The sequence below is a fragment of the Mustela nigripes genome, chromosome 3, assembly GCF_022355385.1.
Source record: "Mustela nigripes isolate SB6536 chromosome 3, MUSNIG.SB6536, whole genome shotgun sequence".
NCBI classification, from domain to species: domain Eukaryota; kingdom Metazoa; phylum Chordata; class Mammalia; order Carnivora; family Mustelidae; genus Mustela; species Mustela nigripes.
Genome location: NC_081559.1, coordinates 160,454,019 through 160,477,627, shown reverse-complemented (window position 1 = coordinate 160,477,627; position 23,609 = coordinate 160,454,019). Strand labels below are relative to the sequence as shown.

Below are 23,609 nucleotides of genomic sequence, written 5' to 3'. Positions count from 1 at the left end.
GTGTAAGTTTTGTACTTCTTTTGTAAATTTATTCATAAGTATTTAATTTTTTGATGAGATTATAAAAGGAATTATCTTCTTAATTTGACTTTTAGAAAGTTCACTGTGTTATGGTGAGTTGATTTTTATATATTGATTTTGTATCCTGCAACCTTGCTGAACTTATTTACCCAATGGTTTTTCAGCAGATTCCTTAGGATTTTCTATATACAAGACCATGTCATCTACTCAGAGGGCAGAGGAGGAAAGGAAGTATCTCAGGGGTTCACTTTATTGATGGTGATAGGATCTTTTAATAAAAAACACATTTCTTTCACCAAAAGTAAAACAGGACCCTCTTTGAGGACAACTTACTTCTGAAGTGATAGACAAATGAGGTAGAAAAGACAAATATACCCGAAAAATTTTTCAGGTGTTAGAAAATTATTTTCACCCAGAAAGAATTCTACTGTGATCCTTTCTCTAGATCCTGAGAGAGGAAAATAGTTCAAGTTATGGTCTTCCATCATTACTTGACTAGAAACGACTATTCTTTTGGATCCTCAGTTTCCTAATGCATAAAATAAGGCAGTGGGATTAGAAATTCCTAAGACCTCCTTCAGTTCTCACCACCCAATATTCTACATAAGCTAGCAAAACAAAAACAAAAAGACAAAAACCTTAAGTAAGGGATGAATATTATAAGCTACCAACAAAATAATACAAGAAGGAGAACTGCTACATAATTCAAAGGAAAAACCTATCAACTCAAATAAGAGAAAAATTTAAGAAAATAAAATCCCTAGGACCCCCCCCCCAGAGTAAAAATTTCTGTCAACCTTGAGGTGGTTATGTGCGTTACAAAAATCAGAATCCTTCCTAACAGGAACATTTATTGGAAGACAGTAGGAATTGACACTACCTCATCTGAGAAGCAGACCAGCAGGATTAATAAGACACTCATACATCTGTGTTTCTGTGACTTTTCTCACTTGGTATTATTTGCAACTGTACTTTTATGTCTGGCAGCAGTGCCAACTTCAGTACGAATGATGTATTATTTTTATCACGTTGATTACATATGTTCACCAGTTTAGCTGTCCATAGATGCTTGGTGTGGTTTGCAAATAGACCCAGTGACAAAATCCAGAGCATGGCATTTTCACAGAAAGTGTTTACTGTGAAATTTCTCCTTAGAAGTTTGCTTTTCTCTACAGCTTTGCTCCATATGACATCCACAGTCCTACATTTCAAATAATGGCTTATAGCCAAATTAAGAAAATGCTTCAATTTGATAAAACATGACTACAGTAGGATGTGGTAGTTCTGGAGAGAACTTCATTTTCTTATGTGATTAGAGATTTGGTCAAATTTAAAGTCTGCTAAACTTTTCCAAACTGCACTTCATGGTGACTCGGTGCTTACATTCTGTTATTCATCAACACTTCACAGAAATACTTGATTTGTCTGAATGAATTTAAAAACCCACAACTGAAGGAAATCAGAAAAACCTGGTTTTAAATATCAAAAGATTCCAAATGAAAAGTATTTCTGCAGGCCACACGAAGCAAGTTTTATTGATCAGTGTACTTCTTTGCAGGATGAAATTGTTGCAAGATTGAATGTAAGAAAATAAACTTACTGGTAAATATCTTTCCTGAGGACAGATCTGCCAAGCGGATTGTCAGCTTGGGGAGCCATAGCAACAGAGCCAATCTTCAAAACCATGGTGTCTTCTTTTGCTGCCTGATTAACTGTAACAAAAGAAATTGACTCATGAAGTATAAAGTGGGTCTGTGTCTAACTTCAAGCAAACAGAGAAATCTTTGAATAATGGGGTAGAGACACATTAAGATAAAAACCAGTAAATGAGGACAAGGAAAAAAATTACTAAAAATAAAAACATTTGATGCTTTTAAAAACTATTTCCTTTATACCCATTTTCTCTTGTACATGATTAAAATAGCAACTAAAAAACCCAACTCCAACCCAACATTAAAACATATGTTAAATACATATAAGTAGTGCTGAAGTAGTACGTTTATCAAATTTCATCATCTTAGACTACTACATCTTTCTCCCAGGTGACGGTTAGCCCTAGGATTTTTAACACCGCACTGCTGTGTACAAATATACTACAGTCTACAAATAAATTGAAGATCACTATAAAGTCAAGAATAGATTCACAAAGCCATTTAAATTTACATGATAAATAATAATTAAATACAATATATACACATACATGCACACACACAGTAACAGCACTTCAAGCTCTAACATGTCAGAAGACCCAAAGAAAACAAAATGGGTGCAATGGTGAAGAAAGAAAAAACCAAGGGATTGTTTACTATACAAGGATATTTCAACTTGCCATTATAGGCACTTTTTAATATTTTATAATTTTTGCTGTGAAATTGTTTGAGAAATAGTAATTTCACACCTGTGTAAAAGTTCTACTTCTAATGGAATCTATCACTAAGGCAAGTATTCTCAAAAACAATAAAAATTAAAACGATATCTATATATATATCGATATATATAAATATAGATAGATATAAGATATCTCTATCTAGATATATATAGAACCTGATCCTTTCTACTGAATAAAGCATTATTTTACCATGTTCTTATAAAGTTCAACAATTTTTCTATAAATCACTGGCTAATCCAACATCTTTTCTAAGGACTATCTGAGATGGACAGAGATTCTTCATGGCCCCATTAATTTATATTAAATTCTACTCCTTCTTCTCCAACAAATGATCTCACTGTACTAGCTGTTTAAAAACCGTTTAAAATTGCTAACAATATACAACTTTCTGGGTTTTGAAGAAAACATGTATAAAACTCATAATTTCTCTCAAGAAACTATCATCTGCCACAAATGGGACCGAAAAGGACTGGCTGCAAAATCTCAGGAATATCCTGAACAGAACATGCCTACAAAGGCATACAATCCAGATTTCGCAAACTGTGGTGCCCGAAGAATGCAAAAGCTAAGAGATTATTTCCAGCTGCTTCAGCAGTTCACTCAGTATGGTCTGACTTGGATTAGTCTAAAAAAGAAAGTCAGAATTAAGAAAATCAGAAAAAATTAGAAGGAAGATATTTAGTGAGGAAAAGAAGGAACCAGAAAAAGATGAAGAAGATGTAAAGGGAGTGGCAAAACAGCAGGGAGGTGGGGGTCAGAAGGACAGAAAAAGGGGAAGAGAGAGATGAGCTATCATAATAAATATTAGCATGCAGATGCTACAATAAAGATTGCACTTTTAAATGCCCACAGCAAAAAAGATCAAATACAAAACTACTTCTATACAGCTATTTTCAAATGACTAGAGGTCTGGCTTGATTATAGGTCCTTAAACTATGAACAGTGTTTACATTTCACAGATCTTGCATTTTATGCCAAGCTTATCAAATAGTTCCATGTGGGTAAAACCTCTGATTAAGCAGCAGGCATCAATTAAATCAATAAATAGTAAGCCTGGAGAATAGACCATACCACAAAAGGTGCAATTAGTGTACTTGCTAACTGTTCTCCCAGGCTGCAGATACTACCCACCATATGAAGTCTGAAATGTAATAGAAACACTGTAGTAAATGAGGTACATATGGAAGAAAAATGACGTACTTGGTGTTACATACAAAGCCAGATCCAAGAACAGAATTCTGTTTCTGTTGGAGCCAAAAGTGTTCTCACTAGATTATACTGACTATAAAGTTATAATAATAAAAAAGCACTTAATGCAGATCATTCACAAAGTAAATAAAAATAATCTTTTTATAGAGAGTAGTTAGCTTATCAAAATCTACCTCTGAGATATAAGAAAAATAATAAAAATAAGTATTTATCAAAAATGTCTTTATTCAGTTCTTTAGTTACTTTATAATTGGAAAAAAATAAGCTTCCCCTTTTTTGGTTTATTTCACCTGCATTCAATAGTTGGACCATATGAGGAAATGTTCCCTCTAGATGCATTTTCAACATGAAAATGAATGCCTTCCTTCTTTGCTTGAACTGTATTTTTAAAAATTTAGGCTCATGCGGAACTACTTACTCTGGAAGACTCATACTAGATCCAAAAAACAGTCCTCTATTCTGAAATAAATAGCTTAAACTGGAAGTCAAACACCTGTAGATTCAGGATCCTGATAATGATTGCACATAATACAAACAATATTCAAGTTGAAAACCAGACTTTCAATATCATTTGTTTATATAAAATATTAGAACGTTAAATATATTTTTATTATTAACTGATTTCACACATGAACTATTAAAAACTTTCACATTTAATGTAATGTGAAATATAAGTTCGAAAGATTTTATCTTTTCTTGGGGCAAGAGAGTGTGTATTGAAAATGAAAATGTTATGAACAACTGTGAAGTTATGAGCTTAAGTAACCAAGAGCTTAAATAAAGAGCCGAATTTTCCTGCAACTGTCAGGTAACATAAGACTATTGCTTATAAATAAGTTTTCTTAAAGTCAACAAAAAATAAAAGTATTTTGGAGATCTCAGCTTCCTTTTAAGATTCTCAATATAAACTCAGCACAGTAAAACATGTAAAGTCTCAAGAGTATTTGAACTTGCTACTGTGCAATGTTATAGTTTTATAAAGTCATAACTGTAGTGACAACCCTACACAAACCTAGCAACAAAAGGTTTTAGTAGTTATTGCCATATTTGCAGTTGAAGACAAAAAGAAGGTTCAAAAAAACCTTGTGACTATTATTTTACTAGTGGGAAATATAGTTGTGTCTATTTTGCCAATTAACTCTGGTCTACAGAACAAATTACTTGGAGATACTGCTTATAGTATAGTTTCTGCTGAGAAGTACAGATATAGCATTATTTAGTTATGCTATCAAACTCAACAAAACATGATTTACACATATACTTTCATCCGATACAAATGTAACTCAAGCAAACTTTTTAACACCTTTCTGGAGTAAAATGCTTACTACCCTCTTGACTCTTATGAGATCTTGTCATGTAAGTAATTTATTTCTAGTCAAATTACTGTTCAATCATGTTTTCCTTAGTCACATTATATCTTCTAAAATGTACTGAATGAAAACATTGAATCTCCCAAATAAAATATACATTTAAAAATTTGTCTCTACTTTAAAGTGACTAAAATGACAAACTTTACATTATATGCATTTTACTCATTGAAAAATTTTTCATGGGTGATTTATCATTTGAATTAAGAGTAGCAATAATGAAAGGTAAAGTGTCAAAAAAAATCTAATAGAATGTGCCAAAATATCTGCACTTTTGGCATGCATTTTTATAACTGTTTTATAGACAGGAATGCATTCTGGAAATTCATTACTTCTCAGAGAGTATAGGTAGAGATAGAAGTACGGCTGACCCTTGAACAACATGGGTTTGAACTGTGTGAGTCCACTTCTATGTAGATTTAAAAAAAAATAAGTATACTGGAAACAATTTAGAGATACACAACAATTTGAAATGAAGACAAATTGTGGAGCCTAGAAATACTGAAACAACTAAGGAAAAGTTAGGTATTGTTGTAAGAATATTGCATGTAATACAAAATATGTGTTAAATGTTTATGTTATTGGTTAGGCTTCCCATCTAACCAATTAGTAGTTAAGGTTTTGGGGAGTCAAAAGTTATACATGGATTTTCAACTGCAGGAGTGGGAGGGTTAGTGCCCCTAATCTTTGCATTGTTCAAGGGTCAACTATAAAGATGTAAATAAAGATACATACATGTAAATACAAATATAGATATATAAACAGACACAAACAGAGGCAGAGGGCAAAAAAAAATGTATGCAATACAGTATAGGCCAGACAAAAAACTTAATACACAAAGAGCTCTTATTAAGTGATAAGGAAAAGATGAACAACTTAGAAAAACTGTGCTTTTCATTAATGAGCCTGACAAAACCCCGGAAAACTCTGTTAGGATGAGCGGAAGGAAACAACAATGGTACAGCTATTTAGAAGGGCAATTTAACATGACAGCTCCTAAACATTTTAAAGGTACATGCACTTTGATCTAGTAATCCTTTTGCTAGCAATTTATTTATATACATTCTCAACCAAGTCATGAAAAAACGCCCCTAAAAAGGTGTTTATTGCAAAAAGTTTATATAAGCAAAAGATTAAAATTAACCAAAAGTTCACAGAGAAACATGGCAGACTGTATTTTTCAAAATAGCCATAACAATATGCACCCCTTTCTGTACGCTCTTATTCAAGGCTACCTGCTTAGGAAGTACTTAGGCATCTGAATTTTGAAATTAGACCTTAAAAATCCCATCACAACCACCACCAAAAAAATAAAAAGAGAGAGAGAGAGAGAGAGAGAAGCAACTTTAAAAAATAAGGTAGCAGAAGTCTGGAAATATTTTTGCAATTACAATCAGTTGGGGATTTTTCTAGTTACAGTAGCTGAATGGGAAATTTAAAACTTATAATTTAACACAGTAAACCAAAAAGAAAAAAACAAACAAGACAAAAATGCAAAAGAAATCAAGATATAAAGCAGTTTTCCCTCCATTTTCTCAGAGAGCCAGGTTTTTAATTCTTTCTGACATGTACACAAATTACTGAAGCAGAGAACCTGTCCCAATAAACCACTGCTGCATAGGACAGAAAAAGGAAGTTAGAGTTCACTACAGAACTTCTGACCTCTGTCTCATTGTGGAGGTGCTCGGGGGCGCTCAGTGTACACACGTTCCCAAGCTTACTAAGAGTGAGCCCTCTTATTGGCTGAACTATGCCTGCACATTAGTGTTGTTCAGAAAATGCCACAAATTCTGTCCTCATCAAAAAGGTGTTCTAATATACTGGAGGTTTGAGGAACCTTTTCCTCAAAAAGGTTCCTCAAAAACAAAGAATTCTAATACAGAATTACCGTATGATCCAGCAATGCCATTCCTAGGTACATATCCAATAGAAGTGAAAACGAACTCCAAAAGACACCTGTATGCCAGTGTTCATGGCAGCATTACTCATAATAGCCAACTCAAAGCTGGAAACAACCCAAGTGTCTGAGAGATGTAAGTTAACAAAATATGGAAAATCCCTAAAGTGAGATATTATCTAGCCATAAAGATAAAGTTGATACCATGCTACAATATGAATGGAGCTTAAAAACATCATGCTAAGTGAAATAAGCCAAATATTTATGATTCCACTTACAAGATATATCCAGAACAGGCAAATTCACAGAGACAGAAAGTAAATTAGAGGTTATCAAGGGCTGGGAGAGTTATTGCTTAATGGAAACGGAGTTTATTTGTGATGATGAAAACATTTGGAAATAAATAGTGATTACTGTTGTAAAACACTGTCAATGTAATTTATTCCATTAATGTACCCCTGAATAATTATAAATGGAAAAAATTTTGTTATATGTATTTTACCACAATTAAAAAAATGAAAAAGGAAAGACTTCTAATTCAATGATCAAGACAATTTATATTTTACAGGTTACATCTGTCTTAAGAAGAAACATTTAACATTATAAATAAGATCCACCTAGTGATGACCACCTAAGGGCTATGACACTGATATGGATGGTGAAAATTAGTTTGCCAGGTAAATTTCTCTCACATGTATTGTTACAAAAATTTTATTCAAAGGAGCCCTGGAATGAACATCTAAACTGAAATGAAAGAACAATTTACTGTGAAAATGTCCTCTGTATTAACAAGTACCAGTCAAAGACATCCCAAATCATTCATTATATCAAACAGATATCATTTCACAATGAATAAGCAAAAGCTGAATGCAGATCAAATGCACACACTGAGAAACAGCTATGTCTGATTCTGGAAGTTGTACCAGTATAAACATTCTTGAATATCTATTTTAAGTCTTAGCCAGACTGGCATGTCTTGAAAAAGCAACACACTGATACTGCTTTATATTCTAGGCCTAATTTCAAAATTTAAATGGGAGATGAAGCATATACATTTTTTTTCCCTTGTTATTTGTATTTGTGATCACTACTGATATTTCAGATGTGAAATTTAATGTGTAAAACCTTATATTAAAATAGCATTAGGGACACTAGAGGAAAAAGGATTCAACTTAGGATTAGTTTACATGCAATTACTATTTAGAGACCAGCTCAGTCCCATAATTTGAAGGTCATTTATAATTCCTGAACACTTCTATATCAGTACTAAAGCATCATGAAGTCAGATAGGTTGCTTTGCTTCCTAATTTGTCTGCACGACCTTTCCCAATTTTATCATACAGCTCTCTTTCTGTATTTCTCTCCACCTCATCCTAACTTTTTGTCTCCTATAAAACTATTTTTCTTAGGGCTCAATGAAGTTTTGGCCTTACCAACTGTTTACATTCAAATGAGAATAATCAGAAAATTAGGGATACATAAAATATACACTACAAAGAATTTTCAGGAAATCACAAAAGCTTACTAACATACCTTATTTTAAGTGAAATTACAGAAACCCACTCTGGTTAGGAAAATAAATACTTTTATACTAACTAGAGAGATATATCAATAAAAAACAATATATTAATTGTTAAAAAAATTTAGAACATTTTTATAATATAGATATGACTTCATTTTTAATTTTATCTAGATTCAAATTTTCTGCCATTTTATTTTAATGGAAAAAGTTATAGATACAGTAATACAGTGATATTTTTGAAATGTAATGGACTACTCCCAACTTTTACCAAAATAATCATGTTTCCTCTAATGACAAAGCCAAACTACTTCTGCTTCCAGTGTTTTCCCCCTACTCTCAGCTGAAAAGGCCAAAAGATGGTTTGAAAATCTCCATGACCTTTTATGTCTGTTCTCTTGTGTGGTTATGAAAGAGTGGCTCAGTTGATTAAGCATCTGCCTCTTGGTTTCAGCTCAGGTCATGATCTCAGGGTCCTGGGATGGAGTCCTGAGTCAGGCTCCATGCACAGTGGGGAGACTGGCCTGAGATTCTCTCTCTCCTCCCTCTGTCCCTCCCTCTGCAGGTGCATTCTCTTTCTCTCAAATAAATAAATTTTTTAAAAAAATACAGGTTTTTTAAACCTACGTAACTTTAATATAAATTTAGATAGCAATGTTAGATAACAATCTAAACATTCATTAGATACTCAATAAAACATTCATCTGATACAATCTAAAACATTCATTAGATAACAATAAGGAAAAAGCATAAAGGTCAGTGTCTCTGCAGTGAATATAAGCTTTTCTGGTTTGCTGTTTCCTCTCAGATCACTTAAGATATCATATCTTCATATCTTCATCACTTCGCTCAGTGAAGACTACTTTATTCTTTACCATTCATGTGTTTCTACAAACTATCTGAATAAATGAAAATAACTAGGCAGTTGCTCTCAGAATATAACAATGCAGAGAGTACTAATTTATCTCAAAGTAATCAACTTTATGATAGTTCTTATAAAGAATCAGAAGGAAAAGAACAGGAACTAGTTTGTATTAAAAAATCTATTAAGTATAATATGCTGGAATATATCTCTAGACATCTTTGTAATTAAGACCTATAAAGCTCTACAAATAATTTTTTATTTATAATGTTTTTTAAAAAGGACCATTATTTTTATCAAAACTTAGTTACTTATAGAACTACCCTATGACCCAGCAATTGCACTACTGGATATTTACCCTAAAGATACAAACGTAGTGATCTGAAGGGGCACGTGTACCCGAATGTTTATAGCAGCAATGTCTACAATAGCCAAACTATGGAAAGAACCTATATGTCCATCAACAGATGAATGGATAAAGAAGATGTGGTATATATACACAATGGAATACTATGCAGCCATCAAAAGAAATAAAATCTTGCCATTTGCGACAACATGGATGGACCTGGAGGGTATCATGCTTAATAAGTCAAATATGCAAAATAAGTCAATTGAAGAAAGACAACTATCATATGATCTCCTTGATATGAGGAAGTGGAGATGAAACATGGGGGGTTAAGGGGGTAGGAGAATAATAAATGAAACAAGATGGGACTGGGAGGGAGACAAACCATAAGTGACCTTTAAACCCACAAAACAAACTGAGGGTTGCTGGGGGGAGGGGGGTTGGGAGAAGGGGGGTGAGGTTATGGACATTGGGGAGGGTATGTGCTATGGTGACTGCTGTGAAGTGTGTAAACCTGGGGATTCACAGACCTGTACCCCTGGGGATAAAAATATATGTTTATTAAAAACTAAAAAATTAAAAAAAAACTTAATTAGTTATAATGTTAGGCAGAATAATCTTCCCTATGTGTTTGTGAGACACAATAAGAGACAGACTAGACTCCCAAGAAGAAAGAGAATGGAACTAGGTGCTTTTCTTTTTTATATACCATCACTGATCATTCAAGCTCTTCCTCCTCCACATCACAACTAAAAGGAAAAAAGCTTTACTAGTCTCATGTGGCAGAAGCTATTAGTTATCCCTCTCATACCATTCTCTTTTCTTTCTCAAATTCATAGGGCCTTAATTTATGAGCAAGGTGCTCTTCTGCCGAGGGAAACACAGCAGTTTCTCGGGCTCTCTCACAGTGGGGTATAGCCATTTGACTAAGTTTTGGCCAATGAAGTACAAGCAGTAGTGAAATGTGGGACTTGCAAATATTCTACCTTGAAAGTGAGGGCACACCTCCTCCTGATTCAGCTCTCATTTACTGAGAGCTTACTAAACAAGTGGTACTATTAACATAGTCTCCATGTAGTCATCATTGGAAAGTAAGCTATCGGAAGACCTATCAAGTTAAATACCACTATTACCATTTTGTACATAGTAACTCAGATTAACCTGCTCAAGATTTTATACTTCATAATTAGCAAAGCTTGGATTTGAACTCAGGTCTCTATAACTCCAAAGTTCATACTTTGTGAACCACTACACTCTAATTTCACTAAAAAGTCCTTAAAGTTCTTCACTGTTTCATAGCATGGGGGAAACTAAAAATTTAAAAGTTACTCTCATGGGTGGAGGCAGTAGGATTATAAATTCACTTCATTTTAAAACCTATAATAATCTGCACCTAGATGCCTCGAAGAAGCCACAGGAGCCTTGGAGAGTTGGCCATTTTTTTTTTTAACTAATTTCTAGTTACCTTAGGTATACAGAACCTAACATTTGAGTTTAATAAAACGACAATAAGCATAAGCTTTGCTACCAAAATCCCTGATGAAAAAAAAATCCACTTCTTATTCTAGTAACTAATTGAGTCAGAAACATACTCATTATTCTGAAATAACTCCTAAAGATTTAGTTGAGAATGATTATACCATAATTACTTTTTCTAAAACACACTGAAGTGCAAAATACAACCCCCAATCATATTAAAAAATGGAAACTTAACCCCCTACATGGAGGTTCTGTAAAATAAGACCAAAAAAAATCTGAAAGACAATACCTTCAATACTTGGCTGCATTTCTTCTATTTTTGGAACAAAAATTCTGATTACGCTTGTGTTGATATAAATCAAAGGTAAACTGCGTGAAGTCAATGTATGGCTCCTCATGGGCTGACCGGGAGATTTTCTTTTCTCTTTTTGGGTCCTTGGTAGTTTTGCTTGAAATATACTTGCAATGGCATTAAGCAAAGGAAAGCAAAGGACAATATCAAAAGCTTGTGCTGAAAGAAGAATTTCATGAAGAAAATGGGGGGAACCATCCGTTAAACCTTCAGATAACTTATGAAAACTTCTTCGCTCATTTCTTGATGTTAACTTGTGGCGGACATTTTTTGTTACAGCTTTTGTGTATGTCAAAGAGAGAAATCCATGCTGCTGATGAGAGCCATCTAGAAGTTTTGCTGTTGTCTGTTCCAGAAAAAGGAAATCATAATACACACTTCATTAAAAAGAAAAAAAAAACTTTTTGAAAGCAGAAAATGATCTTAGTTGGTATTATAACCTATATTATGTCTATATCCATTGATGGGCACATTACTAATCAATTCCACAGATGGGCAAAACCATCTAAAAACTAGAATGACTCAACTGAAAATTAGGAATCCTGAGTTCTAGTTCTAGATCTGGAGAGGCAATTAAACTTTGTTGTGTCTGTGTCTATGATTTCTACATTTTCTGTAACTTTCAGAATTTGGAACAAGACATCTCTGGATTTTACCTTTTTGTTCTTGATTATTCTTCACTGACAGTACCAATTTGGTGTTGTAACATGGGTCAGAGAGAGGTTGTTTATGCAGATGAAACTTAAATAACCATGTTACATATTTCCACTTGTAACCAACAACCTGAATAAAAAAGATGATTGACTTCCCTTGACCTAACAGCTTTTCCTTAGATAATCTGGCTAATTTATATGATGACCAAGCCCATAAAAAGAACCTCACTGAAACCATGCTTTGATAAGTAAAACAACCACTTAATGCATGTTTACTGGAAATAGTAACATAACACAAAAAATAAAACATCTGTCTTTTAGAATCTGCTTATTTTCACTGGCTATCATACTGTTTATAAAACTTAAGTACCAGCTCTCTTACAACTCAAACTCATATTCCTTGGGTTAAATGCTATATTAATATGCATACAACATTTGAGAAAAAATTTTATCATCATAACATCAATATTTCTGACCAAACTTGTCCAATTAACTTACATTCAAATTACACACTCTAAACAAATTATAGTAAAAGAGCATATTTTTAAGAGTGAAGTAAAATGCATACTTTGTATTCGTATGAAAAGGACAGCTCTTGAAAGTTTTCCTGAACCATGAAATATACATAAAATCCCATTTTGTAAATTACTCAGCATAAAATTACAGTTAAGCTGTTATACTCCACATTTCCAACCTCTCTTCCCTGGGCCTAAAAACAAAGTTTTTAGGTTATTAGGGTCCAATGTGTGATGTTAAGAGAGAAAGTAAACTGAGAAAGAAGAACAAACAGGAAAAGAGTGAGAGCGGCAAAGCAGCAATGCGTCCAGGCCTATGCTATGCTTTGGCTTCCATTTCCTTCCTCTCATGCAGCTGCCTGTCATCCAGTGACAAAGCAAGAGGGAAAATAGAATACAATGCAGCTGTTACTGTTAATTTTGCTTTTAGTCTGGACTTTACAATGAAGAATGGTGAGATTAAATTTACCTTCATATATGTTATTTTTTAACCTAATTTTCTGACTATTAAAAATAACTTGGGATGGGGCACCTGACTGGCTCAGTGGGTTAAAGCCTCTGACTTTGGCTGGGGTCATGATCCCAGGGTCCTGGAATGGAGCCCTGCATCTGGCTCTCTGTTCAGCAGGGAGCCTGCTTCCTCCCCTCTCTCTGCCTGTTTCTCTGATCTCTGTCTGTAGAATAAATAAATAAAATATTTGGGGGGAAAAAAAAAGAACTTGGGAAGTAGGCATTGAATGGATGTACAAAATAATCATATTTCATATAACTGTCCTGCCCTCAGAACATTTCTTTAATCGTTCCCAATCTCCTTGTTGCCGCTCTGACTTCTCTTTCCTTTTGCTTTCTACATTCAAAAGGAAATACGGCAAAACAGGAAAAAGTGCCACCAGTCTTATCACTATCTTGCTGAACAGCAGGAAACACGGGATGGAGAAGGGTGGCTGGGGTATGGCCACACAGCAACATGGTCTTTGGGTCTCTAAACTGGGCTCTAGGGGGCGCAGGCTATAGGAAGCTGCCATCAACCACTAATCTACATAACCTAGCTCAAATAATCCTCACAACAGCAACACATGAATCCTGGAAAATGCTTAAAAGGTGTTTCACTGTATGAATGCTTTGATTTAGAAAATATATTTTAAACATATTGAATGTAGGTACTCTTGAAAGGTAAACTCCCATGAGATGAAGTTTGTTGAACTACTGCATTCTCAATTCCCTTAATGTAAGAGGGAAAAAAAAAAAAAAGAATCAATGAATACTAGCTGGAGTTGAGATAATGTAAATATTACCTTTTATACAGGAATAGTATCTTATACTCTTTAAGATGAAAGGTTAGAAAATAATTAAAGAAATATTAGTAAAATTTTTAAAACCTTAGAAAATTGATAAAGAAAAATTTTAAAGGGCACTAATTAGTGGGGTTTTTCATGAATGTACATTAAAGTTATTCAAAATGTGAAAAAAATTAAGAATGTTTCTCATAGACACTAATAACAATCAAAAAGATCAAAATAAATCTGAACAGAACTTTTGCTGATAGAAAAGCCACATTTACAGACATCTTTCTTCAGACCAAAAATCCCTAAAAACATAAAAAAATCAAATCACAAACTAGCATTTGCTATGCAAATACAATATTAAACATTAAATCTAGGAACACAATTAGTTAAAATATTTGGATAATTTTTATCATTTTTTAAAAAGATATAGGTCTTAAATTCCTTTACCAAAAAAAAAAAAAAAAGAGGAAATAGTTCTCATATGCTAAGAAAATATCTAATAATGTTTGCAGGAATTTAATAAATTCTTAAGAGAACTGCTATTACCACTGTGATAATCTGGTCTTAATATTTTAAAATTACATACATTTGTATGGACTTAAACAATGTCGCTTAAAAGAATTAGCTTAATAACATATCCAGATATATTGTACCACTAGAAAAAAACAGGGTTTTAAACATCTAAAAGCCACTGGTGTGCAGTCTAGTATTCATCTTCCAGCCAGTCAATGATGAGCATACAGCCTTGTCCAGTTTCAAGAGGTCACCAAGTAAGGTACTTTGAATTAGTTGCAAGAAGGAAATGGCATAATTGAAAGGGGGAAAAAAGCAAGCTAAATAAGAATCAAAGTTTGGTCAACTCTTGATCATTCAAAACATGCACAATTTAAAAAACATTGTACTTAATGTCCTACACTCTGATTTTCTTCTGCTTATGGTAAAATTGGGTTGTAATCACAAAACCAGAGTGAAAAACAGGATATGCAAGTAACCAAGAAACAAATAAGATCGTAGTGGAAAACCAGTGTATGATTTAAAAGTGCAGTAGAGTTCACTGACAAAGTGGATCATACAGAGGAAGATGAAAATCAAGAGTTGACTCTATGGGTAGTTGAATTCCTCCTCTGGATTCCTGTTAGTAGGAGTCTGTAGCATAATTTTAAAATGATTTCTTACAGAAGGAAAGAAGCCAGAGCAATTACTGAAAGGGTCCTGCTTGCTGATGGGTCGAACCAACAAGGTGCGTCTGTTCAGCTTGTCGGTACAGGAAAGGAAGACACCTCCACATTGCCCCAGAGACCAACACTCTTCCCCAAGGCTTGAGGTGATGGACAGGAGCAAAGAAGGTGAAAAGACAAAAAGCAATAAAAGCCATAAGCAAAAAAATCTAGATACTTTAAATTTTGCTCAAGTTTGCATAGGTTCAGGTTTGAGCCACTGCTAGGTATGGCCTCTGTCTAGACCATCTTCTGCAAAAGCATTGTTAATGGAAGTAAATGAAAAATAATTGCTTTTAGTATAAAAGTACTACTCTTAGTTTATCATAAAGGACAATCCAACAAGAACTCATTTATGAATAGGAGGAACTTCTAAAAAGTCAACATAATAATACATTAATGATAAAGTATTTTAATAAAAGCAATCCTACCTTTGCTGTTTGAAAAATTTTCTTAATACCTATAACAGGAAAATGGTTACAAAACACAAACAGCTTAAAGGAACAATTTTATTTTATAATGTACTTTTGGAAGAACAGGTCAAAAAGAATTTACTTTGAGCTCTAATTCTTATAACCATTAGTCCTATTGCATGAAAGAACAAAGATAAACAGTTTACAATATATTTTTTAAAAATCATAATTACTAAATGAGTCTCACCACAGGTTTTTCTTTGCACTGTAGAAATACTCCTTCAAAATGTCCTGACTGCCAACCTTCCCCTGGCCTGGAAAACATAAGTTCACCTTATCTGTTCTCTTCAATTTTTCTGAGTTAAAAAATTGAGCATACATAACTATTTCAAATAGTTATTATATAAACAGCACTACACTGAACTAAAACACGGATCTGACAATGCAATCAAGAACAACTTATATTAGCACCACATGCTCGTCGTTTTGCATGGAAGCATTTGTCTTAATGGTAAAACTGTATACTTACTGATTGATTATTTATTTCTATCTCATCCATAAAACTATCAGGCCCATAAGGGCAAGACTGACATCAATTTTTCTCAAACACTGTATCCCCAGTGCTTATTATTAGCACAGTGTGCATAATACACACCCAATAAATATTTTGACTAAGTGAATGAATAATTATCTAAAACTTAGATGAATTTAACAGTAAAGTCACTGATGATAATAGAAGATACATTATAATATTCACATCATCAGGAAATGATCTCAGCTATAACATAATAATCATGTATCATCTGCAGAAATCACTTTCATATAAAGACATGCTATTCATGAGGACCTAATGAACTGAACATTCCATTATCAAAGAGCAATTCATGATTCATGGCTAAAGAATAAAAACAATTATCATTTGCTTTGTAACATACTACTAATAAAACAGAGTTTAATATATAGCCAGCAAAATATTTTGAACTTCACAATTATGACACAATGTTTTAGCTGGACAGATGTGATGGTCACTGACATAAGCAATACAATGTAAGTGATAAGCAATATGATAAAGAATCAAAATTCAAATGTTTTTAATGTAGAATTAGAAACATGTTCAATAAAAAACATTCTATTTTTAGGTTCTATGATGTAACAGTAAAGGTATAGAAACATATGCTTCTGCAGGGATTCAATAAATAACTGCTGAATGAATATTATAAATTCCAAGAAAAAATACACTTTAAGGCTGTTTCTACACCAATATGAAATTGAAAATATGATGCTGTGTAAAAATTTTTTAAAATGTGTGAATTTTATGGTATGTAAATTATATTTCAATTTAAAAAATACAAATTCCAGAGTTGTATTCTAAAGCAAAAAACAAAAACAAAATAAAAAAGGAAACAAAAAATACAAAAAGTATTTTTTTATCTTCATTTGGGAAAAATTAATGACAAAATTGCTATGCATCTTTGTGAAGATATCTAAAACTTTACTTTTTTACTACCATTATTTATTATTATAACAAATATGTATATATTAAATATATATAACTTAAGTATAAATTATAATTGTTTACATCATACTTTTGATAAAGATTTACTAGGGAAAGAAAAATTTGGTTCTAGGAATATTCACCACATGTATATTAATCATGTGTGAGACAAGAAAAGTCTCTGAAGTACAAAGGGCCATGAGATGTCACTACTCCATTTCAATCTGTGATTATTCTGTGATTAGTATGGAGAGGGGATGGAGAGTACACAGCAAAAACCAAAGCTATCAATCATGTCTCCAGCAAATTTGCAAATATACAAAATAAAAAATTGTGTGAGACGACAGAAAAAGCAGCTTATTTCATTTAATATGGCAAAGTGGGTCTTCATGAACAGATTTGCCATCTTATGAAACAAAACTTTGTTATATTCCACATATGAATGAATTCCAAGGAAAACTGATCAATTTATCTGTGAAGAACCCTCTTTGGAAATAAGTACAGTATTTTTTAAAAAGACCCAAATTAAAATATAAAAATTCTTATATAGACTGTGTCCAAATAAAGTATAGCTTTTCCCGCATTCATTACACATTATTTACCTGCTTCTATAGTGATCAATATTGAAACTCTCTATTTTACATTTCACTTTGGTATATACATCCTGAACATCTATGGAAGCACTGAGGTCTTCTAGTTCACTGACCATGCAAAGCTCTGCAACAAGAGGCAAACATTAAAATCAGCATAGGCCTCACAATCAATATTAAAACCTTCTATTTTAGATTAAATTCATATATATATTCTTGATATCTACAGAGGAAGTGAGACTTTCTGTTCATTAACCACATAAGATCCTACAACACTAAGGAAAAGTAATAAAAATTCAGGTATTATATTCAATATATTAGTACTGCTAATAGAAATCACCTAAGTTAGATCTAATGATGTTTATGTGACAGTTATAAATAAAACTAAAGTCTACTATTTCTTCTAAAAATAGTGTTTAATATTTTATCTTTCCAGTAGAGAAGAGAAGTAACCCTGTACCTGTGCCTTTATTCTCAGGATCTGGAGCAAAGAGTTTTATAGTAATTTTGGGGAGCACCCACTGCATCCACAGACTAATCCGTCCACTGGCTCCACCAATGTTACTTGTAGTTTGTTCCAAAGTCACAGAATCTGAAAATGGTGAATCATCACCTGCTTGTATAGAATCTCCCTGGGATGAGAAAAAAATGACTGTGTAACAAATAAAAATAACCTTAAAAATTACATAAAATTTGAAATTACCACTGATAAGTTTTCCATAACATATATTTGCTAACAATAAACATTTAAATGCTTATGCTGATACATGTTAATAATATATGTACTAATCACACGTTTTTTTATAGTTGAAATGTCCAGGCATGTCATTCCAGTCTTCTCAAGAGTACTAAGATCCAGAACAAGTTTGGGTTGTACCAATGGGTATTTCCTTAGAGAACAGGGTCTGCAAGCTAAGCTACAGCCAGGGGCCAAATCTTGTCTATTTTTGGAAATAAAGTTTTACTAGATCACAGCCATACTCATTCATTTACCTATTGCCTATGGCTGCCACGTAGCAGTTAGGTAGTTCCTATAGAGATGCTATGGTCCACAAAACCTAAAATATTTAAAATCTAGTCATTTATAGAAACCAGAGGTTTGTCTACCCCTGCTATGAAGTACTTATGTGAATCTACAATATCCATAGCAAATTGATTAGCATAATTAGCATGGCTTAAGAAACAGAACATTTATCATGCCTCGCATATTTTAATATAAGAAGACATTAAAAAGTTGGATTTGACAGATTTTTAAAAGAATTTAAGTAATCTCTATATCCAACATGGGGTTCAAACTTACAACCCAAGATTAAGAGTCACATGCCCTACTACTAAGCCAGGCATATGTCCCAACAACAGATTCTTAAAAATGATTCATATGGCTAAATAGTTAGAGGTAAAGAGCATGAGTTTATTCAATTCAACAAATACATAATGAATTATAAATATGTAAGTTCCCGCATTTGGTACTAACAGACTTTCTGTAAAAGGTTCATTTGGTCATCATAGTTTTAGTTAAATCTTTTCAGCAGCTGTTAAGTGGGCTAGAGAAAAATAAATCCTGGTATGGAATTGAATAGCTTCAGCCTCAGAAGCAGGAAGACACGGTGCCGGGGACAGTGATCAGTCACTCCTATATTTTATTCTTATAGGATTAACTACCAAGTATTTGGGTTTTTAAAATTCCAACTTTGCTGTCCATTTAAAACCTTGAAAAACACACATTCTCTGAGATTTGATCGAATACACTATAGCATGCTTATTTTTTTAAAAGATGTGTATGTACTTTTAAACTTTAGTTATATGTACTTAAACTCAGTCTGGTAGGCAGCATGATATATTAGGGTTAAGGACTTCTTTAGACCCTAACCATGGGATTTAATCTCTTGAAGTTTGTTTCCTCCTCCGCAAAATGGTTATTTTGATATTTATCTTTTAGAGTTGGTAAGAAGAAATAAGAACATAAATGTGAAGTGATTTACACATAATAAGAAATTTGTAATTAGTACGTATAATTATCACCATCAAACTGAACCACAACTTAGAAATTGTATACTCAAAAGTCTTACAGAATTTGGTATTAACATCTCTTGCCTTTCTCATTTTGTTATCTTTCTAACTTTAACACATTTTCCTTTGCCATATGACCTCCACTTATAATAGTTTGTTTTTGCTTTGAATGTCTCAAACAAGATGTTCACTTCCGATGCTAAGGAGTCATGACCAGTAGTCAACAGGCAGAACAAGAAATTTCTTAAAATTTGATAAGAAGATAACATAATGTGCTGAATATCTGTTTTCTATGCAGAGTTTCTCAGAGCAGAAGCCACTAATCTGGCAACTCAGAGCAGGGACAATGAGCAAAATCTCATACAAAACCAAACCACAATTTGTGCTCTCACTACCACAAACATACCATCTACTCAGGTCTATTTAGTGTCTACATGAAGTGTTTACCTGAATCAATGTTCTGTAATACCTGTCAATCAGAAGGAGATTTTAATTTCCTTGAATCCCCAGAAGGAGACCAAATGGGGATGATTTTCACAAAAGAACAGACAAGTACTTATTATTGGAATACTCAGGCCCAGGCATAGCAAAACAAAAGTGTCCTATGATGTACTGTGACAGAAAATTATAGACTTAAATCTGAAGATAGTGTAGTCACTCCTTGTTCCACATCATCAAGCAAAGCAGACAGCTCACTCTGTCTCAGCTCACTGAGAATTTATGTTCTCACATAAATTCTTTTCCAAAGTAAGTAGTCCTAACTCTGCTATCCTTGAAATTCTTACAATTTGAGAAGGTATACAAAAATTCAGGGTTTTGGTTGCTGCCTGAAGTAACACAACACCTAATGAAAAGCACAAACTAATCCCAGAAAAGGATGTATTTTACGAAGTCAAATTCAATAAAAGACACATAATGTAGTCAAGATGCCTTTCTTTATGGGTAGGTTCTTAGAGCAGAAGCATTCATAAATTAAATTACCCTTCAAGACTTAGAAGAACATCATACTCCCAGGAATGGGAACTGCAGAGAAAACGGCACCTCAAGTCAATATGACCTAGTTTTTTAAAAAAGTATTATTAGGTATGTTCAGTAGGAATGTTAAGAAAACTGTGGCTTCAAATTTAATAAGAAAGCACTCCTAAAAAAGACTTTTGCTCTCCTTCCTCACACAGTTCCAATTTTCCTTTTGGATTTACAACACTTGGTATGGTGTTGTTAAATATGTTTGTGCATTAATTTTCTGCTTGATTTCCAAATCTATAGCAAAAATTGAGCCAGAATTGCAGATGCTGAACTATTTTCCCACACCTCTTTATGCCAAGTTCTAAAATATACAGTTCAATTCTTTCACCATTTTGTCGCAAATTGACCAAAAGAACTGAGTTTATTTTTCTAGCTGAATTTATCTTTGTTCATCTGGAAGAGCAAACACTGCAGCCCTTCATCCTTGGCCTGCTTCAGAGCTCAGGGATGATCATAGTTTTGGCCACACTGCTACTCTCCCTTATCAAAATAACTCCAGCATTCTTGTTCAATCACAAAACTTCCCAAAGGGCTAAACACTTCCACCACGGTTTGTACTTAAGTCAACAGTAACAAGTGGCCTGCTGTGGTTTCCACTACCTTTGGTCTCACTATTTCAATGCAAGGGTGGGAAAAACGATGAACTGTTTTTAAGCTTCGTACTTACGCGTCTTACTCCTATTTCCCCCTCTACAACCATCCAGATTGATATTCAGGAAGCTAGAGTTAAATTCACTGAAAAGTATGGTACTTCCTATCAACATGTCAACATAAAAAGAATTACTCATAGTTTAAAGTATAAATCACCCAAGGTTCATATAAACAAATACTTCTCTTCTTCTTAATACAAACAACTGTAAAGAGTGTGCTTTTTAAAACCAGATTCATGTATAGTGAATTCTTTATAGCCAAAATAATTAATATATTTGGCCTGACTCAGCAAGAAAAACAATACTTTAAATAGTAAATGTTTTAAAATTTTTATTAATGTTTTTGAATGCAGATATTAGAAATAAAAAATTCAAAACTGTGATTTCAAAAAATTTCCCAGATATATAATTGATATAAATAAGCACAAGAAATGTAAGGTGGCAAAAAAAAAAAAACAAAACAAACAAACAAAAAAAAACAAAACCTTAAAGACAGAAAAAAAAAAAAAAGAAATGTAAGGTGGCTTCACAGCAATTTCTTTCTAGATATGTCTCCCAAGGCAAAGGAAACCAAAATGAAAATAAACTACTAAGACTTGATCAAAATAAAAAGCTTCTGCACAGCAAAGGAACAATTGACAAAACTAAAAGGCAATCTACAGAATGGGAGAAAATATTTGCAAATGGCATATCTGATAAAGGGTTCATATCTAAAGCACATAAAGAAATTATAAAATTTGGGGTACCTGAGTGGCTCGGTGAAGTGTGCAACTCTTGATTTTGGCTCAGGTCACGATCTCAGCATTGTGGTACTGAGCCCCGTGTTAGGCTCTGAGCTTTGCATGGAGTCTACTCTAGATTCCCTTTCTCTCCCTTTGTCCCTCCCCCCACTCTCTCTCTCAAATAAATAAATCTTTTTTTTTAAGATTTTTTATTTATTTATTCGACAGGGAGAGAGATCACAAGTAGGTAGAGAGGCAGGCAGAGTGAGAGGGAGAAGCAGGCTCCCCGCTGAGCAGAGAGCCTGATCCCAGGGCCCTGAGATCATGACCTGGGCCAAAGGCAGAGGCTTAACCCACTGAGCCACCCAGTCAGCCCTCAAATAAATAAGTCTTTAAAAACCCCACAAAACTACCCTATGATCCCACAATTGCATTATAAGGTACTTACCCAAAGAACACAAAAATGTTAATTCAAAGGGGTACAAGCACCCCAATGTTTATAGCAGCATTATCAGCCAAATTATGGAAAGAGTCCAAGTGTCCATTGACTGACGAATGGATAAAGAAGATGTGGCATATATATATACAATGGAATATTACTCAGCCATAGAAAAGAATGAAATCTTGTCATTTGTAACAACCTGGGTGGAGCTACATAGTATCATGCTAAAAAAAAGTAAGTCATAGGAAGACAAATACTGTACGCCTGAAATGAATATTGCACTGTATGTTAGCTGGAATTTACATAAAACCTTAAAAAATGTAAGGTGAGCTCAGATTGATAGGTTAATTTATATAACTCTTTAGATTTAAAAAGTAAAATCAAGTAAATCAATAATTGTGATGGTGAATATGTGAATATGATTATTTGGAAATAGGAAAAGCATAACAAAGTATTTTGTTGATGTATGCAAAGGCTAAAAAATAAGCTCCACTTCTCTAATCTATTTTGATATATTATTTTTGTCTTCCAACAGCTATTCAGTTGATCAGATGATAATCTAAATGCAAAACTACATTTTTTTAAAGTAAGCTCCACCACCACAGTGGAGCTCAATATAGGGCTTGAACTCCCGATCCTGAGATCAAGAGCTGAGCTGTGATCATAAGTCAGATGCTCAGCCAACTGAGCCACCCAAGTGCCCCATGATTCCCACATTTTGAATAAAAATGTCTTCCTATATGTTGAATATAAAATCATTTAAAGATAAATATTGAATGAAACAAGTCTACTTAAAGGGGAAGATTTAAAACGATTACAATACATTCTTAAAATAACAACTCAGTATTCAAACTAAATTTAGCTTTTTAAAAAAAAAAAAGACTTAGTTATTTGAGAAAGAGGGAGCATGTGCATGAACAGGGGAGGGGTAGAAGGAAAAGAAGAGAGAGAATCTTCAAGCAGATTCCCTACTGAGCCCAATCCTGAGCTTGATTCCATGACCCTAAGATCTTTTTTTTTAATATTTTAAAAAAATTTTTTATAAACATATAATATATTTTTATCCCCAGGGGTACAGGTCTGTGAATTGCCAGGTTTACAAACTTCACAGCACTCTCCATAGCACATACCCTCCCCAATGTCCATAAC

General features: G+C 33.4%; 1 protein-coding gene across 3 annotated transcripts in view; it reads right to left on the bottom strand.

Moving 5' to 3' along the window:
• Positions 1-23,609, bottom strand: part of VPS13B (vacuolar protein sorting 13 homolog B) — a 756,179-nt gene that overhangs the window by 320,881 nt on the left and 411,689 nt on the right. For all 3 annotated transcript variants that reach the window (XM_059394925.1, XM_059394927.1, XM_059394926.1), the window contains 5 exons: positions 18,071-18,242; positions 17,623-17,737; positions 15,773-15,839; positions 11,379-11,787; positions 1,622-1,733 (listed from right to left, as the gene is read on the bottom strand). In XM_059394925.1, coding sequence (XP_059250908.1) covers positions 1,622-1,733; positions 11,379-11,787; positions 15,773-15,839; positions 17,623-17,737; positions 18,071-18,242 — 875 coding nt within the window. The remainder of the gene's footprint in view (positions 1-1,621; positions 1,734-11,378; positions 11,788-15,772; positions 15,840-17,622; positions 17,738-18,070; positions 18,243-23,609) is intronic.